General features: G+C 43.7%; 1 protein-coding gene across 3 annotated transcripts; it reads left to right on the forward strand.

Annotated features, from left to right (window-relative positions):
- Positions 1-152: 152 nt before the first annotated feature.
- On the forward strand, positions 153-24,502 carry tp53bp1 (tumor protein p53 binding protein, 1). 3 transcript variants are annotated; one of them, XM_008406042.3, is made up of 29 exons: positions 153-296; positions 6,193-6,411; positions 7,331-7,409; positions 7,496-7,580; positions 8,481-8,548; positions 8,637-8,720; positions 8,873-8,927; positions 9,799-9,968; positions 10,049-10,175; positions 10,844-10,941; positions 11,011-11,186; positions 11,729-12,515; positions 13,616-13,732; positions 13,812-13,955; positions 14,031-14,100; positions 14,326-14,406; positions 14,534-14,771; positions 15,446-15,514; positions 15,593-15,745; positions 16,214-16,434; positions 17,529-17,684; positions 18,947-19,344; positions 19,593-19,784; positions 20,628-20,807; positions 22,016-22,204; positions 22,293-22,387; positions 22,720-22,916; positions 23,111-23,247; positions 24,209-24,502. In XM_008406042.3, exons 2-29 carry the CDS (start codon positions 6,232-6,234, stop codon positions 24,397-24,399), a joined length of 4,737 nt encoding a protein of 1,578 aa, XP_008404264.2. In that variant the 5' UTR covers positions 153-296; positions 6,193-6,231; the 3' UTR covers positions 24,400-24,502. The 3 variants fall into 3 exon arrangements, with proteins under 3 accessions (XP_008404264.2, XP_008404266.2, XP_008404265.2); XM_008406043.3 differs by lacking the exon at positions 153-296 and adding an exon at positions 3,720-5,975; XM_008406044.3 differs by lacking the exon at positions 17,529-17,684.
- The last annotated feature ends 1,007 nt before the right edge of the window (positions 24,503-25,509 follow it).

Genomic DNA, 25,509 nt, shown 5'->3' on the forward strand with positions numbered 1-25,509 from the left:
TATCTTCACATTTTTTTTTCATCCTAATATCCAAATAAGTAAATAAATAAATAATAATAATCCACATTTGGATGTGTATTCTTGTTGCATCTCTGCATAAATTGGTATGGATAGGATGATTTCTGGCTGATATTAATAAATGCTTGTGCATCTTTACGTGCCATGCGTCCCACACCCTGACTCTCAGCAAAACAGAGGCAAGGCAGGGCTGAGCGATGTTTGACGCGCTCCTATTGCAACCAGCGGGACCCTGAAACAAATTGGAAAGCCCAGGAGCGGACATATTGATTCCGAAGGTAACGCTCTTTTCTGTCTCTTTTTTGCGCTAAATCGGGAACCATTGTGCAGCGCTGAAGAGGCGCAGATAGATATCCGTGTGCGTGTCGGTCCGGCTCCCGCACAGCCGGAGGTGATTTGACATTTTGTGCGGTGCCTGCGCATTTGTTTAATGTAGATGTCTGCAGAAATTAACGACGTAATGCTGAAGTTGTCGGCGCCAGCTGCTGTTCGGGGAGGCTGCAGGAGGCGCATTGAGAGCCGCGTCACTTCATTATAAAACTAAAGGTTGCATCACATCTGATTTTCTTTTTAAAGCGAAAACACCTGGGATGTGTTGACCCAGCCATTTGGCTGAATGTGGCATTCACGGGTGCATTGTTGCCTCCCAGGATGTCTCCACTTAATGAAATGCCGGTCAGCATCCCTGCTGCTGTTTCCTGGAGCTGAAGCCCTTTGTCTCACAAGAAGCACTGAAAACTGAAAAGGATTTACACCTGAAGACTGATTACATACGATTATATGATTACAATTAAAGAGAGAGAGAGAGAGAGAGAGAGAGAGAGAGAGAGAGAGAGAGAGAGAGAGAGAGAGAGAGAGAGAGAGAGAGAGAGAGAGAAAGAAAGGCAGGACCAGTAATCCTAATGAATGAAGTTGATGCGTGTAGCAGGGCCGTTCATTGGATTACTACTGTGGGCTTCAGGTGGGATCCACAAAATAGTACAGAAAAAAACTTTTAAGAATATCTAAATATCTTAGTAAGTTAAATTTTAATCAAAACGTTTTGGTTGAAATGGCTAAAAATACACAGCCAGTTTGTCATACATACTGTTTATTTTTGTTATTTTTGAATAATTCTGCTTATAAAAATGTGACAGTTTATCAGACAGATACTATCTCCTCCAGGTGCTTCTATTGCAGTCTGAAGAAATGCACCAAAAACAACCAATCAGAACAAGGAGGCGGGTCTTAGCGCTCCCAATCATGTTTGTGTATGCTGCTTAAAGTGCTAATGGCGGAGAAACAACTCACCGTTACAGTAAAACTGTTTATCTGCCATCATTTGTGGGTATGCTAACTAGCCTTAGCATCCATGCTAGCTGCAGCGCAGCAGAGAGCAAGAAGGACAGAGAGGATGAGCAGGTCCACACGAGACTGTGATTGACAGAGCTAATGGTATCTCTCAAAACGTGGTCCAGGCTCCTTTTACATTAATTACTGCATCAACTTTGCCAAACCCAGTGAGAGTGTCGATACTAAATCATGCTTGAAAATGAAATCAGCATCTCCATAAATCTATGGCTTTGCATTTTCCTTCCACCAAACTTTCCAACAATATTGCAGCACATGGAGTGACTCCCCCATGAGTGTTTAGGCTATAGCACAATCATAACGTTTTATTAGCTGAAATTCACAGTCATCAAAACTAACAGAACAAAAACAAGAAATACAGTTAGCAACAAAAAGCTGATAATACAGTATTAATCTGCATTTTAGGCATTTAAACACAATATCAACATGTTCGGTTGTAGAGGTTGTAAAGAACTAGATGTGTGATTTATTTAATGAGATACAAACGGACAGAGCTACTGATCAGCAGATTATTACAGCTGTTTCTATCCGACAGGCAGCCATGTTGGATTTTATGGTTTATTTTGGTCAGAAGTCAAACTTTATGAGTCAAACTGTTTATGAATACAGTTTTTTATCATTTATCAGAGTATTTAGTAGAGATGTGCCGATCAGGTTTTTTCTTGCCGATATCGATACCGATCATCCATGAGGGCTGATCACCGATACCGATCACATAATTATTATTATTTTTTATCATAAACACTACCGGTTACATTATGTGGAAAAAGGAACCATGAATTCACCTCAATTTAGACAAAAACTTGTTTTTAATAACTTTTTCCAAGAAGAAAACTAAACAAAACAGGCATTGTGCAAATTGTCCTGCTATCAATAAAACTATCTTTATCAGACTGATAACATATGGAGGCTCTGAAGAGGCTAAATAATGCAAAGAGCCAAAATAAAACCTCAACATTGCCAAAAAATTCAAGTATAAAACTTAACAATCAAAGGCAAAAACAGGATCCATTACAATAAACAATCCAGAGTTACTGAATGAAAACTTCCTGTTAGCATGGCGGCTAGCTGATTACTGCTAGTTCTGAGTGGCTGTTTCTGACTGAGCGGAGTAATTATGCAGAGCAGGGAGGAGATCGATTATTTTTTAGAGATTATCTGTCTCATGTTAGGATAATGAAAGTTTTAATACGTATGTAAAATGTATTTTAGATGCTGCAGCTTTAAGCAGAGGTTCGGTGTGAGAGTCACTACCAGGTGGAGCAGAAGCGGCGCTCCGTCTGTGAAATATTACTACCTGTAGCGTAGCAGCGGTTCAACAGCGAGAGCAGAACCAGCGTCTTACATCGCAGCTCCAAGACTTAAATAATTTTGCGGGTTATTTGTTTAGCTTTCTGACCGTCATGCTAATCCGGGTGAGTGTTTGTAGCTGTGTGCTGCTTTACCTGCTATCTGATCCTCCATATGTCTTTTTTACTGCAGTGAGCCTCGATGTAGCCAAACTCCGTCAAGTATGGCATTGTTTTTATGTCGTATTAGCTTCGTCGTGTTGATGCATTTTGACGTGCTTCAATTTTCCGCCACAACACGGAAACTTCCCCATTCACTCAGTGCGTTATAGTTATAGTTCCACATCACTTAGGATTTGTTTCTGCGCGTTTGCGCAGAGTGAAGGAAAGAGGAGACCAGCTGCACAGGCAGGCTGAGAAATGAGATGCAGGTGATCGGTATCGGCAACAAGAGACAATGATCGCCGATCACCGATCATACACTTTTTCACGAAAATCGGCCGATTATGATCGGTGACCGATCGATCAGCACACCTCTAGTATTTAGTTTGGTCACTGAGAAAATCCCACTTCTTTACTGAGTTGCAGCTGGAGCATGGTTTAAATTTTCAGATTTTTCTGTAATGTTTGAGTCATTTTCAACTAATTTAACTGTAAGATGTATCTAAATTGTTTTAGTCGTTTGCACACTGGATAAGCACCAATCTGCATGCCTTAGGGTGGCTAAGGATGTGAATTTAAACCACTATGAATGTTGTTATACATGAAAACTTCAGACAGGATTTGAACCAGTGACCTGCAAGCCACACACTCCAAAAACGCAAAATCTACAAACTCTTACCAAGTGTTTTTGATAGTTTCTAGTGCAAATATCTTAAAAACTACTTTAAAAAAACTGACTTAATTACAGGTTCCATATTTATAAAGTGCAGAACAACACAGCATACCAAATAAATGGCAACATTTCTGAAAAACAAACAGACAAAAATAATGTGTTTGATTTGAAACAATAGTCTGACAGTAACTACAGGCAGTTTCCACACTGCAAAAATACAAAATATTAAGTCTTTTTAGTCTAGTCTTCAGTCCTAATATCTTAGTACACTTGAAATAAACAAAGCTAACTTACAAATAACTTTTCCGCAAAATATAGCTTGTTTTTTGGTCAATAGTTCCTTAATATGGGTGGAAAAGCACCGATTCCACAAGAAGATTATTTCCCTTATAACATGGAGAAAATGTCTTATTATAATCAAAATAATCAGAAAGTAGAACTGGAACTTTTTCATCATTATGAACAAATTATTGACCAAAAGCAAGCTCCTACATCTTGCTGAAAAGTTGCATGTAAGTCAGTTTTGTTTTATTTGAAGTGTGCTGAAATATTTGCAGTAGGACTAAAGACCAAAAATATTTTGTAAGATTTTGTGTTTTTGCAGTGTACTGTCATAATATTATGTCTTTGAACACAGAGGCGCCGACTTGACCCGACCTCAGGAAGTTTGACGACGTTCTGTCATGAGCGATGCTTTTACATTTTTCTGAAAACCTTACTGGTCTCTATGAAAGCAGGTTATTAATAAACAAACTTTAATGTCTGAGTCTGTAAATGATCCTGAGAATAGTTGGGTCCATTTGGATCTGAGGGCCACGCCTTCCCGGCAGCCTCAGCCAGTCAGACCAGAACCGCTTTTTATTGTCTCGCCACCAGAAACCTCTGGGATCTGCATGAGCTTCTGCTACAGGAATATTTAGTCTCCATGGAAACAGAGGCTGCAAAAAAATTATGATGATGATGGCGACAAAGTGCTGCTCAAACCTACAAATTACAAAATGCATATAATCTAAGATCTAAATCAGCACAACAGAGTGATTGGATCTGCTGAGGCTCAAACATGAACGCGCGATTTTAGCGTTTAGCTTGTTTGATAAGGAGAAAAGAAACGTTTCTACAAATCCGCCATTAAGATTTATGACTCTGATGGTGATAAGGGGGGGAGGATGGGAAGCAATAACAGCTGGATGTAATGAGAACAGGAATAAAAATCCTCTGCAGCTCCATGCTGAGGGTGATTTCAGGGAGGAAGTTAACCTATATCTGATTTTAAATGAGTCCTTCCAAACCCCTCAGGAATCCGACGGAGGTCTCAGAGATCCCACTGTGCAGCGAACGCCCCAGATTTCTATTTTTCTTTACATGATTTATCTCAGCAGGTGCAGAACTCTGCAGTATGACATGTAAAACCTTGAAATGCCCTTTCATTTAAAAACACTTTCTGAGCCTCCAAGTTATTCTTTATACTTTGCTGCATCCTAATCATTGCTTTGTTAGACTTTCTGATGTATTTTATGACTTTTCTTTGCATATCTGCTAAATTAAAACTCAAGTATTAGTTAAAAACCTTTATTAAAATGACTGAAACCACAAATGGAGTAAAAAGGAAGAAGTAAAGAATTTTTAAAAATCCCTTCACAGATGATGCTTAAAGGTTTTTGCTGGTGCATAAATGCTATTTTTCTACATTTGAATTGCTTTTTAATGTTGATAAAGTATGAAAATTATTGCAATTTGTCTGGAAATAATTGCATAAAACAGAAAAAAAATGCTTAAATCTTTAACTTTCAAGACAATTCTGTGTAGAAATTCACATGACTGTGGAAATAGCCCCAAATTTCTACATATTTTCTTGATGTTTTAAAAAATTCTGCACATTTGAGGTCAAAATATGAACTTTTAACAGCTTGAATAGTAATTTGTTCTTAACTGTAGCTCCTAGAAATCATGAAACAAAACACAGGTTTAAATTTTCTGAGTGGTATACAAACATTTTAGTGCTTGTTTGTCATCTATATTAAACATCTGCTTCATTTAAAACTGTTTATTTCTTGGAAATGTAAGAACTGGGGGAGTCCAACGCTGGATGCAGATCCTAAGGCAAAGTGGCAAAAAACATGAATCACTTTATAACATGAATTATTTTAAAAGCGAAGCAGTAGAAAGGCTTGTTTTATATTTGAATTGAGGATGCCATCACTCGGTAAGTCAAAAAGTAAAATGCGATTGTGAAAAATGTAATAATTCCCATACTTTCTCAGATTGACGCCTCAACAACGCGTTTAAATCTAAAAACGCCTGGCAACCATAAAACTAATCGACGTTTTGTGACGTCAGTGTCGTTAAACCAATGAAATCGCTTTTGTTAAATTTTTACCGCGACTAAGCGAGCTGAAGTGGGTGTTTCTGTTTTGGAAGAAGATCCATAATGATTTCTTAAATGAATATATGAATCAATATTTTAATACTTTTGAGCTCTTTAGGTAAGTATAAAGGCGGTACAGTTTGCAATGATTGTCCCTGTTAATGCGATTTTCACTGGGATTGTAACCAGACAAACCCTGAAATGATGATGGGCGGAGCATTAGCCGTTAGCTTGTAGCTGAGGCTAACATGCTAACACCGGTGGGCTCAGGTAGCAGTAGCCGGCTGGGGTCTCACATGTCGCTCGCTTTGTTGTCTCTCCTCTGGCTTGGCTAGCTCACAAGAGTCTCCGTCTCCTGCCCTCGGCCTGGCCTCATGGATCCCGGTGGAAGCGAACTGGACTCCAGCCTGCCTCAGCCGGAGAACCCGTGCCTGATAGTGGAAGATTCCCAGCCGGACAGCGTCGGTCTGGAGGACGACCCGGAGAGCAGCTACCGGGCGCTGCTGGCCCGCCGCCTGTCCAGCCTGCAACCGGCCGCCCGCAGCCCGGTTCTGGTGAGATGGATCTTTAAAAACTGCTGGTTTATTTCTATCAGATTGAAAAATAAATGCATTAGGATAAAAAAAAAATAATATTATCAAACAATTTAAAAAGAAGTAGTATCATAGCTATATCTCAGTATGGAACATGTTTGGCTATTTTCCCGCAACTTTTTAATAGTAATTACTTTATTTTGTGTTACAAATCCTTCTTTACTAGTTAGTATCCCAGCGGCATCCCAACAGCTACAAGTATTTACTCCATATTCATTATATTTAATCAGAAGCAGAGAACCCCAACATTTTACTCGAGTAAAATTACTTCAAAATATTTTTACTCAAGTAAAAGTAAAAAGTATCCGTCCAAGAAATGAGTCAAGTAAGAGTCAAAAAAGTATTTTGGTTAGAAATCTACTCAAGTTCTGAGTAACTGATCAAATTATCAAACATTTGTAATTTAAAAATTCCATAATTATTAGATAATGTTAATTGGGAAAGGACCAAAATTACAATAATTCGTATAAGTAACAAAAAATAACAAAATCAGGCAAAAGAAAAAAATTTCCAAATCAGTTTTTATCAATAATAATAATAATAATAATAATAATAATAATAAAACGTATGAAACTTTAACAAAAACTGCAGGTGTGTGTCTGTTTCTGGTGAATTTTGGTTAAACATGTTTGTTTTTCATTCAGTGGGTAGAAAATCCAGAAATTCTACTCAAGTCAGAGTAGAAATAGTTCATAATAAAATTACTCAAGTAAAAGTAAAAAGTAGCAGTTCCTACTTTTTACTTTTAAAAAGTAGTAATACATAAATTTAGAGGAATAAATAAGGTGCTTATTTAGAGCATTTTTTGTCAGTTTGTTGCTTTATTTATTTATTTATTATTGATTTTTTTTTATTAAAGTTGTTTTTTTTCCTTTTCCAGGAACTAATATCATCACCACCAGGAAGTAGATGCTCCCAAACCGACAGCCAATCAGAGAGTAACAACCAGGCAGAACCAGGTAAGTAAAATAATCCATATTTTACCATGTTTACATTTTAATCTCACCTGTAATGTTTTAAAATTATTTTGTTTTTTTTGGTTCAGAGGTCGCAGCTGCAGCCGACCCCAGCTCGCCACCGCAGGAGGAGAGTCAAGTTATCGACGTCTGTCCGCATCCCAGCAAGAAAAAGTAAGTACACCCTGCTTCCTGTCCTGGTGCAGGTCACATTTAGTGAAATATTAAAAGGGAACTTTAATAAAAGTGAAATAAATCAGGGTGGAGGAAAGTTCTGGATGTTAATGAACTGGTGCTGCTGGTTTCCAGTTACATGATGGACCAGTTCAGATGTTAGGATGTTTTTTTTTTTTTCTGTAAGATTCAACTTTTTTCCACTGCAGTGGCGCCACCTGCTGGTGACAGCAGAGTTTATTCACCTGAGTGGGAAAAAGAGAACATATTTTGCTGATAGGCTGCGCAGTGGTGCAGTTGGTAGAGCTGTTGCCTTGCAGCAAGAAGGTTCTGGGTTCGATTCCCGGCCCCGGTCTTTCTGCATGGAGTCTCCATGTTCTCCCTGTGCATGGTGGGTTTTCTCCAGGTACTCTGGTTTCCTCCCACATTCCAAAAACATGACTGTCAGATTAATTGGCCTCTCCAAATTGCCCCTAGGTGTGAGTGTGTGTGTGCATGGTTGTGTGTCTCTGTGTTGCCCTGCGACAGACTGGTGACCTGTCCAGGTGACCCCGCCTCTCGCCCAGAACGTTGGCTGGAGAGGCACCAGCAACCCTCCCGACCCCACTGAGGGACAAGGGTGTAAAGAAAATGAATGGATGGATGGATTTTGCTGATATTATCAATAAATCCTGCAGAGTTTCTCTGGAGGAAACGATCCAACTTCATAGATAAAGATAGAAAATGGAGGAAATATTTACAGTTTTTATTTTCATTAAAATGTTAAAATGTTTCATTCCTTCCTTCTTTTGTTCCTTCCCTCTTTTCTTTCTTTTTTCAGTTTTTCTTCCTCTCTTCCATCCCTCCTTCCTTCTACCCATCCATCCAGTGAAATAAAGTTTTTTCTTGTGAACTCTCCAGGTTTGTACCTGAGGATTCTGAAATGGATCCTGGAGCCGATTCCACCACTAACTGTGTTCAGTCTGACGGTCAGTGTTCCTCCAGCTAAACGCTGAAGTTTAAACTCGATATTTTCTGTTCTTCTGCGTCATATCGGCTCCTTCTGTGTGTTTCCAGGTGGATCGTCTCAGTTTGGGTTTCTGGAGCTCTCACAGAGTCAGGACCTTGAAGCTGGCGGAGACCTGGGCCATCGCTCTGAAAGTAAAAACCAAAACGGCTTTTATTTTAAAGCAGCAAATTATCACATTTACAGGAATTTCCTGTTTCTGTTGCTAGATGAAAATGTTTTATTGCATGCCAACAGTGCTGACACTCATCAGGCCAACATCTGTGTGTTTTTGTTTTTATTTCAGAGCAGCAGAGTGTTGCCCCCAAAACTTTGGCGCATCAAGATAACAAAGCAGTGAGGTAAATAATTTTTAAAAATAAACTTAAATTAGCCAGATTAATATAGATAGGGCCGTGTAATAATATCGATTTTGCGATAAATATCGATATTTTCTTTCCTAGAAAAAAATCAATTTTCATCCGCGAGTATCGTAACATCCAACTGTCACCTTGCTCACTCACTGCTTGCTTCGCCGGGAGAGTGATCAGGCCATCAGGCTTAGAGTGATTCCTTCAGGTGTTAAGTGTTAAAAAGTTATCAAACTATTCAGAGCAGGTACTTGGTGCACTTTATTTACTTTACAAATGCATGTAAGCTACAGTTAGTACTGTTTCAATTAAAAGAAACATGTTTTCTCACCACTTCTTTGATTCATTTTGTCCAGCTGTCGACTTTAAGTCCATGTCCAACCAGAGCCAGGGATTGTGTAGTTGGTGCTTTTAATCAATTTTCAGTTAAATTAATTCAATCCAACTCTATAACGGTCACAAAATGTCACCAAAATCACTCTGTGCCTCTAAAATCTTTCAGAAAATCGTAAAAGTGTATCGAATTGTATCGTTTGCTGAATATCGCAATATATATCATATCGTGAGCAGAATATCGTGTATCGTATCATGAAATTATTGCATCACTGCAGCCCTAGATTAATAGCTGTTTGACTTTGAGATAATAAGATTTTAGCATTTATTTTTAGCTTCTTCAAATGCTAACCAGTGGTTAGCGCTTCTGCTAATCCGCTAACAGTGGAGCTAATGTTTATGTTTAGCATGTTAGCATTATGCAAATTATGGTAAACTATGTAATTATGTAAACTAAAAGCGGCCCCAGAGCGGAGCCCTGAGGGACACCACATCTAGGTTTAGCGCTGTCTGATAAACTCTCCTGCAGGTCGGAGGTCAGCTCCAGCAGCTCCTCCGAGTCCGTGGGCCAGTCGGGTCGCCAGCTGACCGTCCAGGCTCTGCTGCACTCCCAGAACCTGCAGGAGTCCGAGGAGCCGGACCAGCAGGACTGCGACGTCCTGTCCTCACAGGAAGATCTGTTCGACGCCGACAAGTCGGGTATGTTCGTTTGGCGAGCTGCGTTCCTGCAGAGAGCGAGAAGAACTGGTAAATAACTGCGTCACGTTGAAACCTCTCAGGCGCCGCTGTGGACAGCACGGTGTCGGAACCGGAGCAGCCGGCTCGGCCCACCTCCACGCCGGCCCACAGCCTGCAGCTGCTGCATCTGTCCGGACAGGGAACGCTGGTCCAGGAGAGTCTGTCCCAGTGAGTCACCAGCAGTAATCTGATTACTTTTTTCAAGTAAAGAGCAAAGTAAGGGATTACGAATCCTGGGAAAGTAACTAGATGAGGGCTGAAATAATTAATCCAATTAATCGTGATTAATTGAAATAGTTGCAATTTCTTAAAACAATCGCAATTAATTGTAACAATCATGATTAATCAAATTAATTGGGATTAATCCAATAAATGGGGATTAATTGAATCAATCGGAATAAATTCAATTAACCGCAATTAATCGATCTTTAAAATAATCAACAGTTTTAGTAATCCAGTAATGAAGCCAAACTCTATAAAAAAATAAATACATTTTAAAATAAATCAGCATTGTAAATGTGTTGAACTTCTCAAGTGTTTTAGTTTTACCTGGTTCTAATTCTGTAAAATCTCCTAATATTCCAATTATTAATCGGATTATGGGGAAAAAAAATGATCAAAAGAGAAAGTTTGGGTCTTTGTTATATTTCTATTAGTGCTGAAATTATTAATTTTTGTTTTCAAATTGGTGGCTGTATGATGATTTTAAGATTTTTATGACTTTTTTTGTGTTTTTATGATGTGAAGCACTTTGAACTGCTTTGTTGCTGAAACATGCTACACAAATTAACTTGATTGATTGATTGATTGATTGTTGTTTGGTTCTGTTTGCCCAGGAGCTCCGTTGACTACGTCGCCCCAACGCCGGACAACTTCCCCCACACTCCTTTAATCATTCCGAGCTCGCCGACCGAAGCGGAAAACGAACGCGACGGTGAGTGAGTGAATTTAAATCGGCCGGTGAGCGAATTAGAAACGGCTCTAATGAGCTGAATGTGTGCAGAGGAACCCATGGACACCTCGCTTCCGCCGGAGGAGCGAGCGGCGGCGGCGCAGGACGAGCCGATGGAAACGGACGCCGCCTCGAAGCCACACTCGCCTACCTCTGCTCCGGTCTCCCAGAATGCCTCTGGTTCAGAGCGAGCGCTGCCTGTGCCGTCACAGCCAGAGCTCTCTCATGTACGTATTAGCCGAGTTGGGTAATAACTAGTTACATTGATTTGAGTAACTCTGTTTTTTAGTAGTATTTTTACTGCGCTTTACTTTTTACTCTTACTTGAGTAAAATGTCTGGATTTTCTACCCACTGAATGAAGAAAAAACATGTTTTAACCAGAAATTCACCAAACAGAGACACACTAGTCTGCAGCAGTTAGCAAACACCTGCTGAGCTGCTTCTCAGTGGTAAAAACGTTAAAGGGTTAATGGAGGAGCCATGTTGGGATGACCTCTGAAGGAGGAGCTTCAGAAAGAGCAGGGGCTTTTAAAGAGACAGAGGCCCAATTTTTAGGCGTTGAATTAGGAAGTCAGATTTAATCCAAATCATATTTGATATATGTGTAGCATTTTTTAACAACTGAAGTTAGCTTAGTTACTTGATTGTGCTATAAAAAGGAAAAAACTCAATACTGGCTGGTGAAGAACGAAAGCAGGACTCGCTGCTCTTTAAGAACTCATTTTAATGACTCGGTTTCACCATCCAAACCTTTCTCTTTGTTTCAGGATGTTTTTGTTCCAACACAGAGCCAAGAAGCTAGCAGGAAGTCTCCTCCGTTGCCTTCTGAGACTCCGTCTTCGCTCTGGGAGTCGGCGCCGTTTTCCGCTGCGCTGCAGCTTTCTGTGAACGCCGACGGCGGCGACCCGGTTCCGGTGGAGGAGGACAGTCAGGACAGTCAGGACACGCAGATAGACGAGCTGGAAGAGCCGCCGGGTGTCGACACCGGCGACGCCGCGGCTCAGGAGGAGTCACACCAACCCGACCGGACTGAGCCGGACCCGCCGCTTAAGTCCAACAGGCAGCAACAGGAAGCAGAGACAAATGTGAACAAAAGCAGCAACACTAACCACTCTGACGCGGCGGCGAACAGCTGCGTGCAGGAGACGCCGTGCAGCACCACGGCAGCATCACACGCCTCCAGTTCAGGAGAAACGACGGAACAGAACCATTTGACGGACAAAAACAAGATGGACGACTGTGAGGAAGAGGAGGTCATGAAGGGGGAGAACGCCGGTGGCGCCTCAGCGATGGCGCTGGTCCTCTCCGAGAGTCAGCTGATGTCTCCGGAGCCAATGGAGGAGGAGATCCAGGACAGCGTCGTCGTGGCAACCGACGGAGAGAAAGGTAGCACCTTGCAGCCGGAGTCCAGCGTTTCCCAGGGCGACGGAGCCAAACGGGTCGTCACGGCTAACGGCCACCGGCAGCAGACCCAGGAAGAGAGAGCGGAGGACGCCCTGGGCGGGCGAGGAATGGAGGGCGTTAAAGACAAGAGCCTGAGTGACAGCTCTGGAGGTTAGCGCTGCGTTTATTCACGTAAAAAAGTCTTCAAAAGTTTCTTAGGACTGGAGGATATGGCTAAAAAATAATTTAGTTTCATTTTAGCTGCTATCGATAATCAGGGTCGGACAATAAATCAATAACAATATGTATCGCGATTGACACGTGATCAATATCAATAAATAATACATCTGATAGAATATTCAATATTTTGGATATTCACTGAACTCTGACCCAGAACCGCACTGCATTCTGGGAGATGTAGGCAGAGGAAAGACATTGGCTGCTCGAATTCTCACAGCTAGCTTAGCAAAGTTGGTGGAATCGACTAACTCACTCACTCTTTGGTTACCTAGCAACTCACTTGTTCTTTGGTTACCTAGCAACTCATTCGCTCTTTGGTTACCTAGCAACTCACTTGTTCCTTGGTTACCTAGCAACTCACTTGTTCTTTGGTTACCTAGCAACTCACTTGTTCCTTGGTTACCTAGCAACTCACTTGTTCATTGGTTACCTAGCAACTCACTCGTTCTTTGGTTACCTAGCAACAGCCTGGTGATGAACTGGCGCAGCAGCAGTTCCAAGTCTCGCCACTTTGCCTCATAACTGCTTAAAAGTGAAAAATAACGATGCGGAAAGAAAACTGCATAAAACAGGAAGGGTCGTGCCTCTGGTATGGCAATAGTTCAGATATTTGAAACAAAAAAACTAATCAGTAATTATTGATATAAAAGGATGTGAAATGCTTATATCGTGATGCGTTTTTCAGCCATGTAAACTTATTTTATTTCCAATTTCAAATTATTATTTTTTAAAATTTTTTAAATAAACTTTTGGCCCCAGTTCGGCTCCGTATTACAGGACTAAATATGAACTTTGACCTGTTGTTTGTCCTCTGTCTAAATATGAGCAGAATAAATATTACAGATTTTTATGTATAAATTTTTTTTAAAAATAAACAAAAATCTCAGTGCCATGTACTGAAATACATTGAAAAAGTTGCGTGAATACTTTTGCAAATCACTACCAATTCCATTTTCCTTATATTTGGTCGTCTTTGGGTTTTTTTTTTTGCTTCCTGCTCCTCTCAGCTGGTGTCTTCCTTTCTGCCGCAGACATTTCTTTCCACTTCACTCTTCCTAAAGAGGGCGAGCTGATTGGTCCAGCCGTGGGGTCGACGCCGCCGCCGGTCAGCCAACTGAAGCAGACGCTCAGACACAGCACGCCCATCGGTGCGGTTTCCAAACCGGGAAAACCTGTCAGACAGGATCTGCAAGGTTTCTTTTTAAATTTTATTTCATGTTTGCGCAGAGATTGCTCCGTTTTCGGAGAAGCCATGCGGTGCGGGCGACAACGCGGCGGAGGCGGCTGACGGGGAAGACGGGAAGCTGAGCCTGAGGATGAAGCTGGTGACGCCGGTGGAGGAGGGCGGCTCCGAACGCTTCAGCCTGCAGAGTAAGAGCCCGCCTCTCCGGCCGCACGCCGCCAGACTTCCTGTCGCCGTCTGACTCACATGACTCTTCTGTTTAGAGCCGGCGCTGTCGGAGGAGGAGGAAGAGTCGGTCGCCGCGGTTACGACAGTTTCTACGGCTGTAACCAGGTAACGGGACTCTCTGACCCTGGCTTCTCTCTGAAGTGAAGCCCTTCATGCCAGCGGCACACGGAGCAGAGCCGATATCAGAGTCTCTGCAGAGAAACTCTGAGTGTTTTAGGTCTAGAGAAGGACAGAAAAAATCACTTCCTTCCATGTTTCCATGGAAACCATGTTTAGCTGCTGGTTTGACCCCAAACAGAACTGATTTGGGTTTGCTGTGTTTATTTGCAGCCCGTCGGTGTTCACTCGGGTTCGGCAGGCTCACCGACAGCAGGGGGCGGAGGAGGACCCTGGAAACAACGCCGTCATCAGGTGAGAACGTTTTTTGGATAAATTAGGCTGAAACGTCATGAGTAAAGAACAGAGGACTGAGCACACATCCCTGAGGAACGCCGTTCAGTCGTGAAGCTTTGCTCACAGCTTGGTTTGTCTGTTTCAGGGGGAAACTGTTCGCCTCTCCACAGAGGAGCTCCCAGGTTTGCAACAGCCTCCCGAACAGCCAGTCAGAGCCGTCGCAGAACAGCCTTAAAGATGCGGGCGTTCCCGCGGAGCCGGCCGGGAAAAGGCGAGAGCCGGCGGAAGCTCCGGACCTCCGTCCTCCGACCGGCGTGGGTGGGGGGCAGAAGGAGGCCCAGAAGACGCCTGATGGCCCCAACGCTGCGACTCCGTCCAGCAAGGTGAGCTGGACCGGATGGAGAACAGAGAGGACCTGGATCAAAACGCATACAGCACGGTGGTGGAGGGCTGGTGATGGGGGATTTGATAAAAGTGGTTCTACAAGGTGTAGGACTGATGTTTGTCCTTCCTTTGATTTTTCCTTTCTTTGTATAACTTCCTTACGTTCCTTCCCTTAATTTATTCTATACTTTCTTTTATGTTTCCTTCCTTCCTTTACCTCTCAAATTCCTTCTTTCTTTCCTTCTTTCCTCTTTTTTACCTTCCTACCCGTATATTTTTCTTCTGTCCTTTTATAACTTCTTTCTGTCCGACCTTCCTACTTTTTTTCCTCTTCGTCTGCTTTTCCTTCCTCCCTTCCATTTATTTGTTCTCCTTTCGTCATTCCATCTTTCCTTCCTTCTCCTTCCCGTTGCACCTTCCTCCCTTCCTTCCTTCTCTCCTTTTTCATACATTTGCTCCTTTCTTATTCCTCCCAGTCCAGAAGAAGGTCTCTCCTAAAGAAGCTGCTCTGCTGCATGTTCATAGAAAGTTGTGTGGAAGGAAAAAGTGCAGCAGCAACAGAGTTAGCTGCATCATTTAGCGGATTGTTGTGTTTATTTATTGTGGGATCTGTTGTGTGCTGGAGGTTCAGTTTACCGGAGTCGGACTCATCAGAACCTCTGGTGTCTTTCAGGCCCGGCAGCGGATCGCCTCCCAGCAGCCCGGTGCGGACGGGTCGGGCCCTCGCTCTCCTGGTGGCCGGGTACGGATTCGCCGTCGCCCTGATGGCTGACAGGAAGTGCGTCGCTCTCTCTCTAACTCTCTGCGTTCGTCTCTGAAGGGCGAGCCGGAGACGCCGTCTTTCAGGAGAACCGCGGCGCCGGCCCACCGCCGGCACGTCCGCACCATCCAGGAGGTCCGGACCACCGTGACGCGGATCATCACAGACGTTTACTACGAGGACGGCAGGGAGGTGGACCGCAGGGTCACAGAGGTACCGGGGGTCAGAGGTCACTGGGGGCTGGCACCGGTTCTGACTGGATCTGGTACCAAATGTTTAAGTTTACTGGAAGAGTTCAGAGGTCGTGGCGCCAGAAACTTCCTTCTTTCCTTCCTTTTCTTCCTTCCTTCCTTCCTTCCACATGTTTACATTTGTTATGGTAGGACAGAAACGGCTCCTCCTGGTTTCCGTTTGGTGGATTGTGTAATTTTTACAAATATTCCTTACCGGTTATGAAAAACCAAAATTCAAAGAAAATGTGAATATTACATAAAATAATAATTTTAATTGATTAAATGTCTTTTAACGCCCATATTGGGACGTAAACAGTCCAGGTGAAAACGGCCGACTGATGTCCAGAAAAAGGTCTTGGCTAAAGAAGCTGGAGTGCATAGAAAGTTGAGTGGAAGAAAAAAATCCCCCAGAATCCCTCTGTATTTGAGCCATCCTGTGTGTTGTCAGGAGAGCGAGGAGCCTGTGGTGGACTGTCAGGTTCTGGACAGCGACATTTCTCCGTGCCGCACCGGCAGCAGCTCCGTGACCTCCGGTGACCTTGGCGACATCAGCTCCCTGTCCTCCAAGGCCTCCAGCCTGCATCACAGCTCCGGCGGGACGAGCGGCAGCACCGGCCCCAGCAGACCCGACTTCATCATGCCGCCCAGCAGGGGGTTCCGATCCATCAGGTACCGCCCCGACCCGGTTCTCCTCCTCTGTTCTGTCCTCTTCCTGCATGCAGAGCCGCCGCTCCTTCACTTCTTCTGACTTTCTAACCTGATTTCTCGGTGGCTCATTGACCTTCGCCTGGTCCGGGCTGCCACAGGCGTCAGTCTGGGTCCGTTTAAAGGGGCAGTATCGTGTCTTCCAGGCTTTTTATAGCCCAATCAAGTAACTATGTTACTTTCAGTTAATGTAAACTTGTCGCAGCGTGACGGCACGCAAAAACCTGCTAGCCAACGATGGCTAGCATTGTTTTTAGCTGACCTGCTGTTAAAATACATGCTAATTCTTAAATGTGCGCCCGATGTGTAGAAGTAAAAGGGACGCAGTGCTTTGCTACAAACTATCAACTAGATATCACAACTAGAAATAGCGAGGGAGAAGAAAGTAGGTCAGTTATGCTAGCTTGACTTTGATTATCTGAACATGTGGACGTGACGTGGAATTCGCTGTTTTCCGGTTCAGTTAAAACATAAAAAAGCCGACCTAAACATCAACTCCCACAGCTCATCGGCAAAGCTGGAGTTTAAACTAGCTGATCAACCACTGCTGTGATAGATTAGCTAATAGCATCGGTAGCTGATCTAACACAGCGATCACATAAGAACGAGAAAAAGAAGGAATATTAGTAATTTTTAGTTGTTTTTCTGTATTATTTTTCCCTTTGCTGTGGCGCATTAACCGTATCTTCACCTCCAGGTTTCATTTTAACAGAACTGTTTTACCGTGGCAGCGCCGCTGCGGATGGCATGTAGAAGAACCAGAGAAGTAGCTCCTACAATGAGCTAATTGATGCTGGCTAGTCTAAAGGAGCTGAGTGGGGGAGGAGCTGCTCCTGGAAGGCGGGGCTAGGTCCACCCAGGCGTTTTACACACTGAATGGTTGCCATGGAGATGAAAGGATTTCTCGAACATGCATGAAAGAATCAAAGCAACATTAAAACATGATGTAAAGCTTTAAAAAACCTTCTTTAACGCGATACTGCCTCTTTAAGACGTCCGCTCGGGTCGATGCCTGTGCAGCCGGTCCGACTCCGTTCGTCCCCTCTGTGTGTCTGCAGCCCCAGGAGGGGAGGCGGGCATCCACAGAGGGGTCACAGGGGTCAAAGGGCGGGGTCGGTGGTCACTGTGGGCAGAGGCGGCAGCAGCTTCGTCCCGCTGACCCCCAGAGGAAGGGCCCGAAGGGGCCGGCCCCCGTCCCGCTCCTCCCCGTCCAGGTGAGTCCGGCCTGAGGCTCCGCCCACAGCAGGAGGGCTCCCGGAGTTAACCCTTCGCTTCCTTCTGTTCTTCACTAACGCTCTGTAAATAACACGCCTCACACTGAGAATCACCAAACTGTGTTTGCTTTGCTTTATTGGAACAAGAAACAAAAAACAGAAGTTATTTATCTCGGTGACGAAAATCACTTTTTTTAAACCAGTGGTGTCCAAATGTTCAAAACTAAAATTAATCAAATGAAACAATCTGTTTTTCACATTGTAGGGAAGAGATGTAATTAAAATGTTTGCATTTTATCTGTGTTAATAAAAAGACATTTAGTTTTCTCATATTTTAGGCTGTATTGAAAATATTTAATCTGTTGTTAAAACAGATTTAAATGTTTGCTATATTTAGCCATTTTTTATAAATGAAAAGCTGATTTTGGTGCAACAAAGTTAACTTTCCAGTCTCTGGATAAACATTATAAAACCTTTCTGCATTTTACATTGGAAGAAAATTGTCTAATAATTTTAACCAGGTTACAAATAAAAAGTCTTGACTGAACTATTACATTTTAGGAAATAACATGTTTAATTTCTAATTTAAAAAACTAATTATTGGTTTATTTGCACCTTTTAATATTGTAGGCTTAAATGAAAAATCTGCAGATTGTACCATTTTTTTTTTAACATGATTAATCATCAGAATAACTAAATAAGCAAAATTAGAGAAAAAACTCAAATCAATGAAGAGTCTGACTAATGTCTTACAGATTTTATGATTTTGTGGTTATTAATGGTTCTATTTAAATACGACTGCAGACTTCTTTATGAACAATTTACATCAAAGTAACTGCTAGTATAAACTAGAAACAACCAATCACAGCCAGGAGGCGGGGCTTAATGCTGTCAATCATCTCTCCCCTGTGTTCTCTGCTGCGCTGTAGCTAGCATAGGCTGTCATGAATGCTAGGCTAGTTAGCGATCACGGCAGATAAATGGTTTTTATGCAACGATCAATTGTTTCTCTGCCATTAGCACAATTAGCAGCGCGTACATGAGGTAGATTGACAGTGCTAAGGCCCTCCTCCTGGCTGTGATTGGTTGTTTTGTAGAGGTAAAAGATGTTAAACGTAACGACATGGTGACAGTTTTAACAAATATGTAAAAACATATTTTCTTTAAAACCTACACAACGAAGGTTTTAGAGAGATTCCAAAAAGGCAGACGGTGAAACTTCGGAGGAACGATGTTTGACTATGTTTCTGTGTCTCTTAAAGGGGCGGCGGCGCCGGTCCGCTGCAGAGGCTCGGCGCTCTCGCCCAGACTCACTCCTCCTCTGAGGACGAGCCGTTCGCCTGCATGCTGCCGCCGCGGCTCCCCGCCAGCCCGTCGGACGCCGACCCGCCCGGCCGCTCAGACTCCCTGCGCTCGTCGCCGGAGGCGGCGCCGTCGGCCGGCAGCAGCTTCGTCGGCCTGCGCGTCGTCGCCAAGTGGTCGTCCAACGGCTACTTCTACTCTGGCCGCATCGTGAAGGACGCCGGCGACAGCCGCTTCCGGCTCCGCTTTGACGATGGCTACGAGTGCGAGGTGGCGGGGAAGGACATCCTGCTGTGCGACCCCATCCCGCTGGAGACGGAGGTCACGGCGCTGCTGGAGGACGAGTACTTCAGCATCGGTGAGGAAGACGAGGAGGACGCCGCCTCGCCGTTCATCCATCAGAGGAGATTTATTTGGATATTAAAATGTCTTCCAGTTCCGAGTCTTAAATATTCACTAGAGTTTATTGATCTTGGAGAATGTTCTTCCATTATATTACATGAAAACGGTCTCAAACAACAACATTGTCTTTTATGGCAATAAGTTCTGGGACAATTTAACATCCAGAAACATTTGTTTTTGTGACGGTGCTCCTGTCCTCTGCAGGGGTGGTTAAGGGCCACAAAACAGAAGGCCAGGATCTGTTCTACAGCGTGGAGAAGGACGGCCAGAGGCAGTGGCACAACCGGACGGCGGTCATCCTGTCCCTGGATCAGGGCAACAAGCTGCGGGAGCAGCACAGCCTGGGGCCCTACGAGCCCACCACCCCGCTGACCAAAGCCTCCGACATCAGCCTGGGTACGAAACGCTGGGAAGCCGCGCCAATACGCCACACAGCGTTGCTTTAAACATGCCACACCCACAGGGGGCGGTGTAGCGCTATGCTGAAATCTGGATCAGCCAATCGGATTACTTCTAAACAACCATGACTTCCTGTTTGGGGCCCGAAGGTTCATTTGTGTGGACAGGTTTATATATAAGAACTTTCAAATAATGTGTTAGCATATAAAGTTCATAAAACACAAGATGATGATTGTATGAGCAAAGTAGACAGACAAATTAGTAAATTTACCCCAAAAATCTCAGACTTTTTCCAGAAAAGAATAGGAAAATTTCTGTATTTGTCGAAAAAGTCAAAATTTATCTAGAAATAAGTCAACAACTTTGAGATTAATCTGAGGTTTTCTAGAAAAATCATGGAAATTTCAAATTGAAAAATTTGCTAGAAAAAACTTTTTTTTTAAAATTAATCTCAAATAGTTGAAGGGAAAAAAAAGTTAAATTTCAGTTTGAAAAGTTGAGTTTCAGAAGTTTAAATTGTTCAGCTTTTTTGTAGAAAAGACATTTCTGAGTTTGAAAAGGAGAACAGTTTCTAGAAAAAGGACATTTCCGTTTGAAATTCGGCACAAAAAAAACTCAGAAATTTTCAGAAAAAAAACGTTGAAATTTCAATGTTTGAAAAGTTGAAAATTTTTGAAATTTTTCAGTTTTCATGTGTTTGAAAGGCCCAAATGCATAAATATTCATTTTCCCCAGAAATGTGGCTCTTTGTGAAGGCTCGAGTCGGTAGCAGCGTCCGCACTGAAGAGTGTTGTCCAGCTGAAGTTCTGAGGTTAAAGTTCGGTCCTTTGTGTTCCTCAGATAACCTGGTGGAGGGGAAGAGGCGGCGCAGAGGAACCCCAGGGGGCGCCAACACGCCCAGCCGCAGCTCCTCCGGCGGCGCCCGGACCCCTGGCCCGTCCGGCAAGAGGAAGCTGGCTCCGTCCGAGGAGAACAGGACGCCGTCGAAGAGGGGCCGCAGAGGGGGAGGAGCCAGAGCTGGTACGGGGCTCCGCCCACCCGGACCTGGATCTGAATGGACTGGGGGAGGGGCTTAAACAGGGCGGGGCTTCGTGGATCCACCGGATGAAATTTTGATTTTAACGAGAGGAAAATAATTTTTATATGCAAGAAGATTAGGGCCACTAAAGGACGAAAAGAATTCTGATTTCAAAATAAAAATTTTTTATCTGAATTTTTCTTTGTTTCCTGTCAGAATTTTGACTTTTTTCACCAAATTCTGATATTTTTCTTACTTAGATTTCTTTTTTTTCTCAGAAATCTTTTTTTTTTGTTTACTGAATTCTTACTTCTTTTTATTTTTTATTCAGAGTTTAATCATCTGAGCTCAAAAGTCAGAATTCCTTTTTTCCTTCGCTGGCCCTAATCCTCTTCTCTGTTTTTGGGATTTTAACTTAAATTATGATATTATAACATTTTCATAAAAATCTTTTACAGAAGGACTTTTAGGGTTTTATTTCTCTGAGGGTTGCTTGAGCTTCCTCCATCAGAAGGTGTTTTAAAGACTTTGATTCCTGATTGTTTGTGAAACCTGTTCTGTGCGACCCGTCACCATGACGATCCGGCCCGCTCTCGGCCCGGCGCCTCCATCCTCCTGAGTGACGGCTGCTGCTGAGGCTGAGCGGGTAACGAGCTGCCGATTGGTGTGTGTGTGCACAGGTGGAGGGGCAATTCACCCGGTGTCTGTGACCTTTGACCCTGTCGGGACCCGTTTGGTGGTGAAAAGGAGATCAGATTAAAAACTTTTATTTTTAACTCATTCTGGGTTATTTTACTGAACTGTTCGCTTCACCAGGATGAAACTGTTCGTTTACTGAACTGTTCTTTTCAGTTTTCCCTTCACCTGTAATTATGGGATGTTTGAAGGAAACTTCAGGATTTCATGCCAATTAGAAAATATGAAATAGAATCTGTTTGGCCTTCAATTCATCCATCCATTTAAAAAAAAATCATCCATCCATCCAGATTCGCTCCACTTCACGAACATCATCCATCCATCCATCCATCCAAAAATTTTCTTCTTCTACACATTAAAAATGATCTAAAAAGCTTCTGTAGACCTTTGAGTTCATCAGTTTCAGATGCAGACATGGAGAACGTGAAGGAATCCTGGGATTGGCTCATTCCGTTTTAAAATGGCCGCCCTTCCTGTTCCTCTGTAACGCTCTCTGCTCTCTGGCGTTCTTCAGGCCAGCGGCTCAGCCTGTGCAACACGTCCGGCAGCGGTTCGGACCTGCCGGGTCGGCCCAGCGACGTCGTGGAGACGCACGGCCCGCTGCCCCAGAACTCGTCTCTGTTCATGGGCTTCGCCTTCATGCTGACGGCGTCGTCAGAGGTCGACCGGATGACCAACAAGGTCACCAGCGACGACGAGGAGGGTGAGCTGCATCAGCGCTCCTGATCCAGAAGCTTTTTGTTTCCTGGATGATCTCTTCCTGTTGATACGACGTCTTATTCTCGGTCCAGATTACGTCCAGACGGGTCCGTACAACAAACCGTACACAGAGTCCCAGCTGCAGGCCGGCGGCGGCTTCATCCTGCCCGACTTCAACGAGGAGCAGGTCGGAACTCGCAAACATCAACACGTTTTCCTCCTTATTCTACAGAAACAACGTTTTTATTCAGTTAGTGCAGATATTATTCAAAGGTTTGGGGTTACCCTGAAGCAATTAGAATTTATAGAAATATTCCAGTACGAGCAAAAAAATACAAACTTTGTGACGCGCCTTTGTTTGTGAACTTTATACCTTTAAAGCTGCGGTATGTAACTTTTATAAAATATGTGTTGAGACTCACCATTTTGTGACAGTTTGAGACAAATAAATCGTGAAAAGTTCGATCTAATTCACCTTCACCACATAGTTCTGTCTCGTTTCGACCTGTTTTTTTTCAGTGCAAGGCAGCCTATCAGAGCCTGCTCATCGCCGACCAGCACTGCCGTACCAGGAAGTACCTGCTGTGTTTGGCCAGCGGCGTTCCCTGCGTCTCCCACATCTGGGTGCGTGACTGCTGCAAGGAGAACAAGCTGCTGAACTACAGGAACTACCTGCTGCCGGCCGGCGTCGGCCCCGACGACGCCATCGTGGAGTGGTGAGGCGCCGCCCGCCATCTTTACCGGGACTGTTTCAGACGGAAGAGGATTAATACACTGGGGAAAAAATCTGACTTGACTCAAAATTTGACTTTTTCTCTCAGAAGATGAAAGTCGGAATCTATTTCTCTCGGTGGCCCTAATCCTCTTCTTCCATCATTTCAGGTGATTGAATTTATTTTTTTTCTTTCAGGCATCCGCGCTGCAGCCCATTCAAAGCCCTCCGGGTCCTCCTGGTGTCCAAGAAGCCGGACGAGTTGTGGGCCCAGCTGGTGACGATGGGCGGAGCTTCATCCGTACGGCAGCACCAGACCGACGGCGATGCATCCGGTACCAGAACCAGACCCACAACCCAAAACATGGCCGACCGTTGGGTTGAACATGGCCGACCGTTGGGTTCAACATGGCCGACCGTTGGGTTAAACATGGCCGACCGTTGGGTTGAACATGGCCGACCGTTGGGTTGAACATGGCCGACCGTTGGGTTGAACATGGCCGACCGTTGGGTTGAACATGGCCGACCGTTGGGTTGAACATGGCCGACCGTTGGGTTGAACATGGCCGATCGTTGGGTTAGACATGGCCGACTGTTTGGTTGAACATGGCCGACCGTTTGGTTGAACATGGCCGACCGTTGGGTTAGACATGGCCGACTGTTTGGTTGAACATGGCCGACTGTTTGGTTGAACATGGCCGACCGTTTGGTTGAACATGGCCGACCGTTGGGTTAGACATGGCCGACTGTTTGGTTGAACATGGCCGACCGTTGGGTTAGACATGGCCGACTGTTTGGTTGAACATGGCCGACAGTTGGGTTTGACATGGCCGACCGTTGGGTTGGACATGGCCGACTGTTTGGTTGAACATGGCCGACCGTTGGGTTGAACATGGCCGACCGTTGGGTTAAACATGGCCGACCGTTGGGTTGAACATGGCCGACCGTTGGGTTGAACATGGCCGACCGTTGGGTTGAACATGGCCGACCGTTGGGTTGAACATGGCCGACCGTTGGGTTGAACATGGCCGACCGTTGGGTTGAACATGGCCGACCGTTGGGTTGAACATGGCCGACCGTTTGGTTGAACATGGCCGACCGTTGGGTTGAACATGGCCGATCGTTGGGTTAGACATGGCCGACTGTTTGGTTGAACATGGCCGACCGTTTGGTTGAACATGGCCGACCGTTTGGTTGAACATGGCCGACCGTTGGGTTAAACATGGCCGACCGTTGGGTTAAACATGGCCGACCGTTGGGTTAAACATGGCTGACTGCGGTTTCTTCCTGCCACAGAGATTCCTGCCGGGAAGTACGACGTGGTGGTGGCGGACCACACCTGTCCGCCGGCGGTGGAGCAGTGTGTGACATCACAGGAAGTGCCGATTGTGTCTCCGGAGTGGCTCGTCCAGAGCGTAATCTGCGGGGAGCGTCTGGGTTTTAACAGCCGGCCTCAGTGCTCTTCCTCCTCCTCCTCCTCCTCATAATCTGATCCATAAGGCCTTCGACCAAGCTCAGTGTTGTTGCATGCCTCTGCTGTACATAAACGTGTTTTTATGGGACAATAAATTGTGACATGTTTCATTTTAACTTGCCTGGGTTTATTTTTACACAATATATTTACATTTAATACATAAGACATATCAGAGTCACACGCTGGACAGAAGAGATTCACACGTTGGTATTTAATTATATCAGATCATTTCTGAGTCTGGATGGAAACTGATCACATTTAAACGGCCCAAAAAGTTTCCTACATGTTTCAGTTTCTCCTTTATGACGGCGAATTGGAGCCATTTAGGGAAAAGAGTAAATTTCCCCCCAAAACACTCAGATGTTGAGATTTTTTTCAGAAATTTTCTAAAAAAAAACTTGGCAATTTCTGAGCTTGGAAAGTTTTTCTCTGGAAAAAACACGCTGAGATAAATCTCAGAAATTTTTTACCAAGCCAAAAACCTGTTTTGTTTTTTTTTGAGGAAAAAGTAAATTTCCCTGCTGAAAAATTCAACAATGTTGAATAATCTCCAAACTTTTATTTAAAAAAAAGGGGTTAGGGTTTGAAGTCAAAAATTTGCTAGAAGAGACTCTAATTTTGAGATGGATTTTCTCAAACTGAATTTTTCAACTTTTCAAACGGAGAAGTTCCCAAGCAAAAATTTCAGGGTTTTTTTTTTTCCTCACAAATGATCAGTTATTAGCGATGAAAAATTTAATTGTTTTTAGTCCAGAAAATGTCTGAGCTGTTTGGTGAAAATGTTTTTTTCCCTCATCTACAATGACCAACACCTTCATCCTCCCTGCTGAACAAACCTGGATGGAGACGCCAAACCCTCACATCACACTGCAGGTAACAAGAGCCCCAAAATATCTTCAGGCTGAAGTATAAAGTAAAATATTTATGCTTTTCTAACTTATAAAAAGAAAGTGCATTAAATAAATTAATTTGATTGAACATGATTCTTATGAAATTGAACATACGTTTAAATTTTGACATTAAAATTTGAATACATTTTATTTCGAGGAATATGTGGGCATTTAATAAGTTGCAGTGCAACATGAAGTTACCTGAGGTTCATCAAATAGTGTCTTCTAATTCA

This window comes from Poecilia reticulata, chromosome 3 (assembly GCF_904066995.2).
Source record: "Poecilia reticulata chromosome 3, P_reticulata-male-v2, whole genome shotgun sequence".
Lineage (NCBI taxonomy): Eukaryota > Metazoa > Chordata > Actinopteri > Cyprinodontiformes > Poeciliidae > Poecilia > Poecilia reticulata.